The sequence below is a fragment of the Felis catus genome, chromosome E2, assembly GCF_018350175.1.
Source record: "Felis catus isolate Fca126 chromosome E2, F.catus_Fca126_mat1.0, whole genome shotgun sequence".
Taxonomy (NCBI): domain Eukaryota; kingdom Metazoa; phylum Chordata; class Mammalia; order Carnivora; family Felidae; genus Felis; species Felis catus.
Genome location: NC_058382.1, coordinates 49,024,583 through 49,037,331, shown reverse-complemented (window position 1 = coordinate 49,037,331; position 12,749 = coordinate 49,024,583). Strand labels below are relative to the sequence as shown.

At 38.7% G+C, this 12,749-nt stretch overlaps 1 protein-coding gene across 2 annotated transcripts in view; it reads left to right on the top strand.

The window, feature by feature from the left end:
* Nucleotides 1-12,749, top strand: part of GLG1 (golgi glycoprotein 1) — a 150,834-nt gene that overhangs the window by 112,345 nt on the left and 25,740 nt on the right. For both annotated transcript variants that reach the window (XM_023245357.2, XM_023245355.2), the window contains exons 8-12: nucleotides 3,183-3,397; nucleotides 7,270-7,391; nucleotides 8,837-8,938; nucleotides 10,516-10,669; nucleotides 11,911-12,048. In XM_023245357.2, coding sequence (XP_023101125.2) covers nucleotides 3,183-3,397; nucleotides 7,270-7,391; nucleotides 8,837-8,938; nucleotides 10,516-10,669; nucleotides 11,911-12,048 — 731 coding nt within the window. The remainder of the gene's footprint in view (nucleotides 1-3,182; nucleotides 3,398-7,269; nucleotides 7,392-8,836; nucleotides 8,939-10,515; nucleotides 10,670-11,910; nucleotides 12,049-12,749) is intronic.

Sequence of the window (12,749 nt, the reverse complement as noted above, 5' to 3'; positions counted from 1 at the left end):
TAAGGTATATGTCTCAAATCCAAATGGTTTAATTTTAATTTTTTTATTTTTTTATTTTTTTTAATGTTTATTTTTGAGACAGAGACAGAGCATGAACGGGGGAGGGTCAGAGAGAGAGGGAGACACAGAATCTGAAACAGGCTCCAGGCTCTGAGCTGTCAGCACAGAGCCCGACGCGGGGCTCGAACTCACGGACCGCGAGATCGTGACCTGAGCCGAAGTCGGACGCTTAACCGACTGAGCCACCCAGGCGCCCCTCAAATAGTTTAATTTTTAAAATGCATATTCAACATTTTTAGGAGAGTCATAGCATAGTAATTTAGCGTATGAGCTTTGGGTCAGAGAGGCATGGCTTTAAATTAATGGCTCTATCACCAAATTTAAATTAATAGCTAAGTGACCACTGTTAATATTTCTTAATCTCTCCCAAACTCATTTTTCTTTTTCTCTTTTAAGATTTTTTTTTTTTTTTTTTAATTTTTTTTTTAACATTTATTTATTTTTGAGACAGAGAGAGACAGAGCATGAACGGGGGAGGGGCAGAGAGAGAGGGAGACACAGAATCTGAAGCAGGCTCCAGGCTCTGAGCCATCAGCCCAGAGCCCGACGCGGGGCTCGAACTCACGGACCGCGAGATCGTGACCTGAGCTGAAGTCGGACGCTTAACCGACTGCGCCACCCAGGCGCCCCTTTTTTTTTTTTTTTGAGGGAGCGCAAGTTGGGGAGGGGCAGAGCGAGAGGGACAGAGGATCAGCAGCAAGCCCGATGTGGGGCTCTAACTCACTGCAAGATCATGACCTGAGTCGAAGTCAGACGCTTAACTGACTGAGCCACCTGGGTTCCCCACAAACTCATTTTTCTTATCCAAAAAACATAAATAATATTTATGGTGGGTTCTTATGAAGATTGAATGAGGTTATTTGGAATAGCACTTAACATTCAATAAGTGATAGGTACTGTTATTGTTACAACATCGATGATACTAAGAAACTGAACAGTAGGGGTGCCTGGGTGGCTCAATCAGTTGAACTTCCAACTCTTGACTTCAGCTCAGGTCATGATCCTAAGGTCATAGAACTGAGCCCCACATCAGGCTCTGCACTGAGCATGGAGCCTGCTTAAGATTCTGTCACTCTGCCCCTCTCCCCCACTCACACTCTCTCTCTCTAAAAAAATAAATAAATAAAATAATAATAATAAAGAAACTAAGCAGTAAAAGAAGAAGGGATTGACCCCTTAGAACCACACTCATGGTCTGTTGAGTCCAAAAGTCAACCCCTGAAAAGGAACCAAGAAGGTCGTATAGAAGATGAGGGTTGTCTTTCTGAATATTGGCTGTAAGCTGTAAAAATTAAATTCCTAGCTCTTATTAAATAAATGATGCTGGGACAGTTGGTTAGTGATTGAAAAGATAAGGGGAAAAATCAATCATTAAATAAAACTCGGAACTTTTTGGTGATTTTTTTTTTTTTTTTTTTTCCATATCTCGATAGTGAAAAACTCCTAAGCTTCAAAGCCATGGAATAGCAACCTGGGACAATGCATGGTCTTGGGTTGAATACCAAATAAAGGACATTTTGGAGATAAACGGAGATTGTTGATTATGGTGTGGATATTAGATGAGATTGTCCTAAAATGGAAAGGTAGAGATTATTGAGTAGTATAAGAATATTGTGAAACAGTATGTATAATATAATCTAATTTTGGTATTCATAAAAGTTAATATTCTTAAACTGCAGATTAATAAGAAACACAGGAAGACTCAGTAAATACACTGCCAAAGGCTATGTGCAATAATTCAGAAAAATTACACCAATTGCATAATATTAAAAAGACTGACCATATTACGTGTTAGTGAGAATGTGGAGGAACTGGACTATCTCATGTTTCTGATGGAATTTAACATAGTACAACAGTTTTGGAAAATAGTTTGCCAAATTCTTAAAAGTTAAGCACACATCTGCCATATGACCCAGCCATGTGCCCAAGAGATATGAAGGCATATCCATATAAACTCTTACAATTGAGTGCTCATAACAGCTTTATTTGTAATAGCCCAAAACTGGCAGTGACCCAAATGTCCAACAACATTTGAAGGAATAAGGAAATTGTAGTCTGTCCGTGTCATGAAATAATATTACTTAAAAATAAAAAGGAATGTGCTGTTGATACATGGATGAATCTAAAAATAGTTTTGCTGAGTGAAAGAAGTTAGACAAAAAAAGAGTCTGTACTGTCTGACTCTGTTTATATCATCTTCTAAAAAGTAGAAACTAGTAAACTAGTCTGTAGTCACAGAAAGCAGATCAGTAGTTGATAGGGGAGGGGCTTAGGTGGAGAGGGAGGGAGAGATTCTCAAAGACCATAAGAAAAGCTTTTGGAGTTGGTGGATATGTTCAATATCTTCGTTGTGGTGATGGCTTCAACAACGTATACATATGTCAAACTTCTCCAATTGTATGCTCTAAAAATACAGTTTATCTTATCTTAATTACACCTCAGTAAAGCTGTTTTTTAAGAAACTTTCTTAAGATTTCCCAGTTGGCATTTTTTAGCTCAACGAAGGGGGCTGAAGAGGCTGTAGTGAATATTTGAAGTGTAGTCTTTTCCACAGGCTTTAACTGTGCATACCAGTAGGGGTTGTTCTTAGCCTTCATTGTTACTCTAAAAGTTACCTTATTAATAAGACCTCGATGGAGAGCCTGGGTGGTTCAGTCAGTTAAGTGTCCAACTTTGGCTCAGGTCATGATCTCACAGTTTGTGGGTTCGAGCCCCACGTCAGGTTCTGTGCTGACAGCTCAGAGCCCGGAGTCTGCTTTGGATTCTGTGTCTCCTTCTCTCTCTGCCCCACCCCCACTTGCACTCTGTCTCTATCTCCTTCAAAAATAAGTATTAAAAAATTTTTTTTAATAAAAAAAAAATAAGATTGCCATCGGCACAGCATTTGCATTATTAGTTTAGTAGTATAAAATCTGTATAATGCAGAATACTGTCAAGATAAACCCTAGTCTCTGAAGTCTCAAACTCATTTTATGCTGATGCTTGCTATATCCTAAGCTTTTCAGTCTAGCTAATAGCATAACTGGTATTATATTCTGGAGGAAAACATGTACTTTTATGTGTGGTGATATCTGATTGTAATGCGCACCATCCATAATGTCGTGACTTAAATCCTAACTTAGGACGACAAGTGAGCAGTGAGTGCCAGGGGGAGATGTTAGATTACCGGCGCATGTTGATGGAAGACTTTTCTTTGAGCCCCGAGATCATCCTGAGCTGTCGGGGCGAGATCGAACACCACTGTTCTGGATTACATCGAAAAGGGCGAACTCTGCATTGTCTAATGAAAGTAGTTCGTGGGGAAAAAGGGAACCTTGGAATGAACTGCCAGCAAGCGGTAAGGAAAAATTTTCTACTACCATTTGGAATGTTCTGTTTTATCGGCTGAGTCTCCTCCTGATGCTGTCTCAGCTTCCTTTATCTAGATCGTTTGTGGCATCACAGTTAACACTGGGCATTAGGAACCAGACACAGAATATTGTTCAGGCATACCTTAATAAAAACATGGAATTTGCTGCAGAGCAAAAGTTTGAATTCATAAACAATAAATGGAGCTATATACTTAAAGAAATAGGTAAAATGCATTGTTTGCTGGAGTTTTTAAAGGAAAGTAACTTGCTAGATGAAATTTCTAAACTCAAAACCAAGGCAAACCAGGTTCTGGTAAATTAGAAAATATCCTGCACCAAAAGACGATTTGCCTTTCTCTATAGGCTTGATTAGATTGAGGCTGAAAAAGAGCTGAAAGGAATTGAGAGTTTCTAAGAGTTTGTTGTTTTTTGTTTTTGTTTTTGTTTTTATTAATGTGCAGCATACTGTGAATTCTTGGCCACAAGGATCAAGAGAGCATGTTATTTTCAAAATGACACCATCTTTCTTGTTACACCAGGGGCAACTGTGCATGGAAGGGTCTTTCTTTCTCTGGCCCCAAACTGTACGTGAATTCTATAAAGATATTTGGAAAAGATGAGTGTACTTCTTGGGAAGATAAAGTTATTCCTTTTTTTCCCTTTTTTTAAAGATAAAGTTACTTTTGATCTGGGGTTCATGAACAGTTGAATAACTACAGGTGAGGGGCATAATATAAAGTTAACAAAATACTATAGATGCAGTGCATCTGTTTCATTACCATTGTCCACATTTATTACTTTTTACTGAATAAGAGTCTTTGAACCATTCTCGGTACCAGATGGAACAGTGGTACCCTGTACAGTGTACCCCATACATCCCTTAGGACGCACAAAAGATACCATTTAGCTTTGTATCCTAAATTAGGGAGTTGAGTTTCTCAGTGAAACTTTAGAAAACCACAATTCAGTTGTTTTTTTTTGTTGTTGACATTTTTATTAAAAAATGAGTATTAGAAAACCAGAATTTGACAATCTGAAACACAAAATGTCCATAGAATTTTGATGTGGAGTAAAATTTCATCTTTGCTTCTCTTACTCACCCCCCAGAGTCGAAAGTAAATTATACGTCCAGTGGTGGAAAAAAATAGACAAATATATATATATATATATATATGTGTGTATATATATATATATATATATATATATATATATATATATATATATATACATATATATATATATATATATTTTCTCCAGAATCCCGAACCCAGATAGAAGGAAGGCTTCAGGAATCTACTGTGGTTTTAGTTGGAACATTGTGGTTCTTCAGGAACAATCCTTGCTGGTGATTGTCCTGGGAAACCTCTGTGACAATATGTGCTTGGGCCTCAGACCAAGAGTGAATCAAGACTTCCTATACTTGAAGCTCATCCTTAATGCAGCATGTAAAGGGGAGGGAGTTGGTCAGGAATAAACCTCTTTACTGAGGCTACACTTATACCAAAGTGTACAAAAAAAACACAAAATAAGTTGGTTTAACTTAATTTCACACCATCTACCTCCAGGGCTTTTTGAAATTTAGCTTGTTAAAAAGAACTAGTGGCTCATCTTGGAAGGTAAATACGGACCTCCCGTCTCACCTTTTTGTCTAGAAGAAAATTTCTCACAAGCATTTCCCCAGTTTTTTCCTAAGCAGTCGGGGGCTGGAATAGATGTATAATCACGTAGCGATTTATGTTCATAGTGTTTGTTTCCCACACTGCTGTCCCTGGGCTCCAGAGTGGCAGTGAGCCCTTGGGCTGTTAGCCCTCTAGAGTCTGTAAGGCAGTCATTGTCTCCTTTTAGGAGCTGCAGTCTGGTGTGTTCATTTTGAATTCTCAAAGTTTGCCTGTCACTTATGGATATTTAACCTGTACAGTTCTTGCAGAGACTTCCAGATCCCCATGATACTTAAAACTTCCCTCAGAAAAAGATGTAAATATTTTGGTCTTTGTCAGCAAATGTTACTACTAACATTGATGATAATCTTCCTATCAGCTAAGCAGAGCATTTTGTAGCTTCTCCAAATTGCCACCGACAATTGGTATAAATAACTTCCTTCCCAGAATATTGAAAATCTTTTGTTTTCTTTTCTTTTTTAATACTTTTTAAAACTTTTTTTTTTTTTAAGAGAGAGAGACAGAGTACAAACAGGGGAGGGGCAGAGAGAAAGGGGGACAGAGGATCCAAAGTGAGCTTTTCACTGACAGCAGAGAGCCCAAGGCAGGGCTTGAACTCAAAAACCACTAGATCATGACTTGAACCAGTCAGATCCTCAACCACTGAGCCACCCAGACGCCCCAGAAATCTTTTCTATTTCTCTTATCTTGATTGTTGACTTTTTAGGATAGATAGAATTGGGATTTTCTTTCTTCATTTCCTTTTGATCTGTGTTCTCTCCCCCCATGTGTGATGGGGTCAGTGCTTTCGTATGAGCCCCTGTGGGATTGTAGGTCACATGTATGAAGATCAGAGAAGACTCTCCTCCAAAGGCTAAATCTGTGACACAGAAAGGACTTTAACTTGGAAAATAGGGAACCCAAACCAGAAGGATTCTAGTTTTTAAATTTGTTGTCTGTTATTTAAGATTCCCACCCCAAAACACCATCTGGTATCCATCTGTACTAATAATGATCTTTTACATGTGTAAAATGCTTTGCAGTTTATACATCCTTCTCTTGTATATGACTCTTTCTTGTAATTCTTCCTCAGTTCAAGAAACTGCAGTAGAGGTTAATCATGACCATGTTCTCAAAGCTAATTTCTGGCAGAGCCAGAACTATTAATAGAACTCAGGTCCTCTGATCCCTAATTTGGAGTTTTTTCCTCTGCCCCAACTGCTTTCTCCTCAAAGACCGGAAAAAAGAATTAGAGGCCCATCTTCTCATGCTCTCACTTTATTCCATGACAGAGAATGGACCAGGCAAAAATAGATGTTAAAGAAAATACTCTCATTTTCAGCTGTATCATGACAAGTATTTTTTTTTAACGTTTATTTATTTTTGACAGAGAGACAGAGCATGAGCAGGGGAGGGGCAGAGAGAGAGGGTGACACAGAATCTGAAGCAGGCCCCGGGTTCTGAGCTGTCAGCACAGAGCCCATCCCGGGGCTCGAACTCACAGACCGCGAGATCATTACCTGAGCCAAAGTCGGACGCTCAACCGACTGAGCCACCCAGGCGCCCGACAAGTATTTTTCTGGATATGTATATTGAGCAAGTTCTGCTTTACCTCTTCGTTGTATAAAAGATAATTGAGGAAAAATGGAAATTATAAGTATTGCATTCTTGTTTTTTTAATTGATATTTCTTACAAGTTAAATGAAATCTCACATTTGTTTTTAATAGTGTGGAGCATGCTTGTTTTAATGCCAATGGCTGCATAATCCAAATTCTAGATTCTTACAACCAAATTAGGTCTCTGAGTGGAAATGTCTTCTCTTTACCCTTGTCCACTCGATTCTGGCTTGGCCGTGAGGGTCAGATTTAGCAATCTGATTAACAAATAGGCAGATATGAGGGAAAAGGCAGGCTTTATATTGTAAAGAGCTTTTGTTTTGGAAATGTCCAGAGATGGTCCAGACAGGTAGACAAGCAATCCCCACAGTAGCTTAAACAGAAAAACTGAGGCTCAAGGTAGAGAAGCCAGTTGGAATGTATTTGACAGGAGCTCTTATGCTTGGCCAGTGACAATTGTTAATTGTTAAACTTGTTAACAGTACATTGTGATATACCAGACCAAGTAAATATTTGAAAAGATGACATTGCTCTTCCCTCATATGTAAGAGATGTTCCTCTTTCTTAATTTTCTTTTAATCCAGCTGCAAACACTGATTCAGGAGACGGACCCTGGCGCAGATTACCGCATTGATAGAGCTCTCAATGAAGCTTGTGAATCTGTTATACAGACGGCCTGCAAACACATAAGATCAGGAGACCCAATGTAGGTTATCTTATTTGTGGTATTTATTTACATTGTATTGTATTTGGCAGTGTAGCGCCAGAAACATTCCTTCTAAACAGAAACACATACCAACTTTTGATAGAACTAGTACTGAAATGGAGCCCTTGGCTCTGCCTCATCCATGATGTAGAGACACCGAGACCCAGCATTGTGCTGAAGTTCACTGACTGTGACCGAGCATGTATGGGCCTGTGCATTAAGTCGCTGAATAATCCGTTTAATGGTCAAATGAAAACGAGAGAGAAACACTCAGGATAAAGTGACACATTACTTTGTCTCTGTAGTTCATCCTATTTGTATATTGACTCATTGTTTACATTGGCTACTTGATAATTATTAGAAATTAATTAATTCTAATTGAAATAAAAACTGTTGTGGTTAGAGGATATAATCATGAACAAAATGAACTCTGAAGTTGCGTCCAAGATTTAGGAAAGCTATAAAATGCTATACTAAAGTATTTGAATGTCATGCAGTAGTTTTCTCCATGTGATGCACAAACTAGTTTTAAAACCAGTTTGCAAGTAAAGAACAGGTTTCCCATTCTGCACAAATCCGCATAGCCTGCAGCTGGCAGTAATCAACAATAAAATGAATGCAGTCCATATTTGTCATCATTCTGTTATGCATACACTCCTGCTGTTCATGCTATAGCAGGGGATTAAAAAAGGGTATTCTTCTTTAAAGTTTTTTATGCAGTTGGAGGAGATAGATAAACACAGTGAAGACTAATTAAGAATATTTACCAATATAAAAATAACTGCATTGAGCACGAGGGGTCAAGGAAGAGGGAGGGAAGGAGAGAACTGCTATAGCTAAAAATCATTTGAAGAGACTATCAATTAAATGCAGCGTGTGGACCTTTTCTGGGTCCTGGTTTGAATGAACATATAAAAAGGCATAAGAAAATTGGGAAAAAATTTGAAAACTAACAGGATATTACATGACATTAAGGATTTTAAAAATTAATTTCTTTTCGTGGGTTATAGTATTATGTTCTCATAGAGAAACATGCTCAAGTATTTATGAATAAAATGATAAGGTATCTGGGATTTGCTTCAAAATACCAGCAAGGGGGTGTAGAATTAAAACAAACTTAGCCATACGTTGATAAAGTTATGGGAAGGGAAGGTGGCTAATGTGTGATTCTTTACTTTTGTGTGTGTTGGAGAATTTTCACAACTAACAGTTAAAAATTAAGCAGCTGCACACAGATCTTAAGTAAGCTAAGTCCTAAGTGCTAAGTGGTCCTGAAGTTAGAAGCCATAATCATTGTCAGACTGATTTAATTTGAGTTATTCTCAGAAAAGTAAATCCCTGATTGCCCTCAAAAATAGCTCAATGACTTTTTCTACAGACCAAGGAAATATTGATGTGAGAATTCCAAACCTGTTGCTACAATTTCATCCCTGTTTTATTCCCAGGATCCTCTCGTGCCTGATGGAGCACTTGTACACGGAGAAAATGGTGGAAGATTGTGAACACCGTCTGTTAGAGCTGCAGTATTTCATCTCCCGAGATTGGAAGTGAGTATTTTGAAGCCAGAATCAAGTGTAAGCCTCAGCATGTTCTCCTGTGTAGTCAGTATCTTTTGTATTATTTGAAATAACCGGTAGGAATATGTTTGTAAGTTCGGGGATAGCTGACACACTCCAATCCCTTGAGAAACCTTTCTTGCTTTCAGAATAGTATCTCAAAGCTGAGGCAGCCCCTGCAGGTCTGTCCCCGTGTGCCCCCATTCGCTACTATTTTGGAAGTCAGAGTCAAATGTTTCTGATACCACAAACATCTATCCTGAAAGGACTTGGGCACCTGTGGGGCAGCAGAAGCATCTTCAGATACGTTTCTAAGAAGATACTAGTGCATTTTAATTTTTATTGATTTGTGCTGGATATGGGAATTTACTTTTATTCCTTTAACTATTCAAAGTTACTGAATTTTCTATCTTAAGAGGCTCTTATCAATAAGTGACAACTTGATTCTCTAATTCTCTTCTCATCCTGTTAGTCAAGAAAGGAGGGGTAGGGGACGAAATAGAAGAAGGATCTGTGTTGCAGTCAGAATCACTGTAACTTACTGGCTTCAATGCCCTCCTCTTTTTATGTCTCAGTTTCCCTTCTACTTCCAGAACAGCCAGGACCCGACAGCTTGGGAAGCTGGCTTTTCCTGCCGCACCCAGGCTCAGCTCCTTCCTGACTCAGTTATCTTAACCCCTGGAGTTTGGTCATTAACTTTTTCTAGTGATTGAATATGTCACCCACAAACTTTACTGGGAAGTGATTACTCAGAAGGTTCAATGTATTTTTATTTCTGTGTCCTCAGATTAGCTCTGGAAAGGACTACAGAAAAGTACATGGGAATTTCTCTGTACTTTCTCAGGCCGTCTAAGCCTGAGTTTAGACTCAGAGTCTAAACTCTGTTTACGTAGTTTACTGAGTTTACTGCCTTAATCAAAACTCTGTTTTTCCTCTTCTGTAACTCCTTTACCCATGATCAAAAAAATGCTTCACAGGCCTAAAAGCTACTCATTAAGTATTAGCTTTTCTCCTCCCATTCACTAGCTCTCCCCTAAAGTTGACATTATGATGTGGACAGAATTAAGCATCTATTGGTCTGATTTGGAGAAGCTGCAGGCTCATTGCCTTAATCCATTGTCTCCAGAGTCAGAGTTAAATGTCAAGTTTTTTAAGTTGATAAGCATATTCAGGTAAACTAAAAATGGAACTGCCTTAGCTTGCATGGGAGGAAGAAGAGTAACAGTTTTACTGGAAAGGAAGTCGAGTGAGGGATTTTGTTTATCTTGCCATTTCCTGATCCTATTGAATCTAGTGTATCAGATAGGATTGAATTTCACACTTAGAAAAAAAGTATTGAGTGGAAAGTTGTGAATTGCCTGGTGATAAGCTACAGCCCTTATTTTCTCATTTCAGCCTGGGCGTGTTAGTGCTGAGTCTGCTGTTGTAATGTTGCGCATCTTACATAGCTGTCTTGGCCTCTTTGAGGTAGAACTTAAATCTTCTGTGCCAAGGTCAACAGACTTCTACAGATTGACCACTGTGTCTTCCTGAAGAACAAAATTCAGGAATATCTTTTAACTTTATAGGCTGGACCCTGTCTTATACCGCAAGTGCCAAGGAGATGCATCTCGTCTTTGCCACACCCATGGTTGGAATGAAACCAGTGAACTTATGCCTCCCGGAGCTGTGTTCTCCTGCTTATATAGACATGCCTACCGCACAGAGGAACAGGGCAGGAGGGTATGCATTCAATACTGACTTCATTTCTTCTTATCAACCATTTGTTTTTTTAGTTAGTTTGTTGTATTGTGCTGACTTCTGTCATTGTAGGAAACTTTGTTTATTAGTATATCTGGCAGGGAGGGGTTGCTGCACTACTAGAAACTTCCATTATTCAGCGACTAATCATAGAGTTGCTTCACCAGCTTCTTTCCATCTGATTTTACATTTTCAACAAAGTAAGTCAGGGGACATTTCCAGTTTTTTCTTTAAATTACCAAAATCTTTTTTTTTTTTTTTTTTACATTGATTTATTTTTGAGAAACAGTGAGACGAAGCGTGAGCGGGGGAGGGGCAGAGAGAGAAGGAGACACAGAATCTGAAGCAGGTTCCAGGCTCTGAGCAAGTGGTCAGCACAGAGCCTGATGTGGGGCTCGAACTCACAAACTGTGAGATCATGACCTGAGCCAAAGTCAGACATCCAACTGACTGAGCCACCCAGGTGCCCCTAAATTACCAAAATCTAAATGACAAATAGACAAATATTGCCACCCTAATTTTATTTAACTTTAAAGTTCCATTAGAAGCTCTTAACCAGGATACAGATGGTTTTTAGACTTATTGTGAGTTTAGGTAAATTTGAACTTAATGTTCCTGACCCAAGTGTGTGCCTTTTCCTGAACTGGAGCCCGCATTCTACTCTACATTCATAGAGTAATAGCAGATTAGTTCCGCTGAACAAAAAACTCTAACCTAACCTGAACAAATCCGGTTCACTTTTTATCAGAGTATTTTGAGAAAAGGATGTTGTCTCAATAGTGTATTAGAAAATATTGAATGTATAATCTCATTCCTAGAGATACAGGCTTTTAGAAGTCTCCTAGAAAATTTAATCCTTATTCTGGAAGAGATTTGAGGTATAAAGTTTATATAAATTACTATAATGTTCTCTGTTAGTTTCCTGACAACAGATATCCTTTATCTAGTGCTTTTTTGTTTTGGTTATGGTGCTTTTTTATTTTAATGTTTATTTTATTTTTGAGCGAGAGAGAGCGAGTGTGAGCAGGGGAGAAGCTGAGAGCGAGGGGGACAGAGGGTCCTAAGCAGGCTCTTCGCTGACAGCACCAAGCCCGATGTGGGGCTTAGACTCATGAACCATGAGATCATGAGGTCATGACCCAAGCTGAAGTCGGATGCTCAACCAACCAGGCACCCTTGCTTCTGGTACTTTTAAAGTATTTTGCTTGTTCTTTCTCATACAGCTTTCACGAGAGTGCCGAGCAGAAGTCCAAAGGATCCTACACCAGCGTGCCATGGATGTTAAGCTGGATCCTGGCCTTCAGGATAAATGCCTTATCGATCTGGGAAAATGGTGCAGTGAAAAAACAGAGACTGGACAGGTAGCTCACATAGCCACCTATTTATCTTACAGTAGTAATAATCATCATCATCATCACAATTAACATTTTATATAGAGTACAGACCATAAAATACAATCTTTATTTTTGTTACATTATTCAGTGTCCTCTTCATAAGAAATCCTAAGGAAATTTTTCTCTTTCGTCTCTGTGGAAGGAATAATACTACTTTTCCTAAGCCATTGGTTTGTTTTTATATTATGGTTACTGTATTTTGGAAGCGATTATTTTCCCCCTTCGTGTTGCCTCTTAAAAAGCCTGGAGCCAAAGGTATGACCTGCCTCTAGCAAGTATATGAGATTTTGTGGTAGGCTTTTGTGTACCAGGTTTGCTGCTAGCTCCATCCCCCCTTCTTTACCATATTTTCTTTTTCTTCCTATTTTTTAACTCATTCTAACTTTATTTTATATTGCCTTTTTTTTCTCTTCTCACTTTTACAAGGTACGTTAAGTCCTTTCGAGAGAAGGCAGTGTATAAATATAAACAATTCTAAATACTGGCATACATGAATAGCATGCATGCCATCCAGTAGTCCTATGAGATATGTAGGAATGGGAATTATCTTTTCCATTTGGTAATTGACAGAATTGAGACTCAAGAAGTGAAGGAAGTGTACTGACTTCCTTTCCTAATACTCAGGTGTAATCCTAACCAGACATCTGGTCCGTTGTGTCATAACCTCT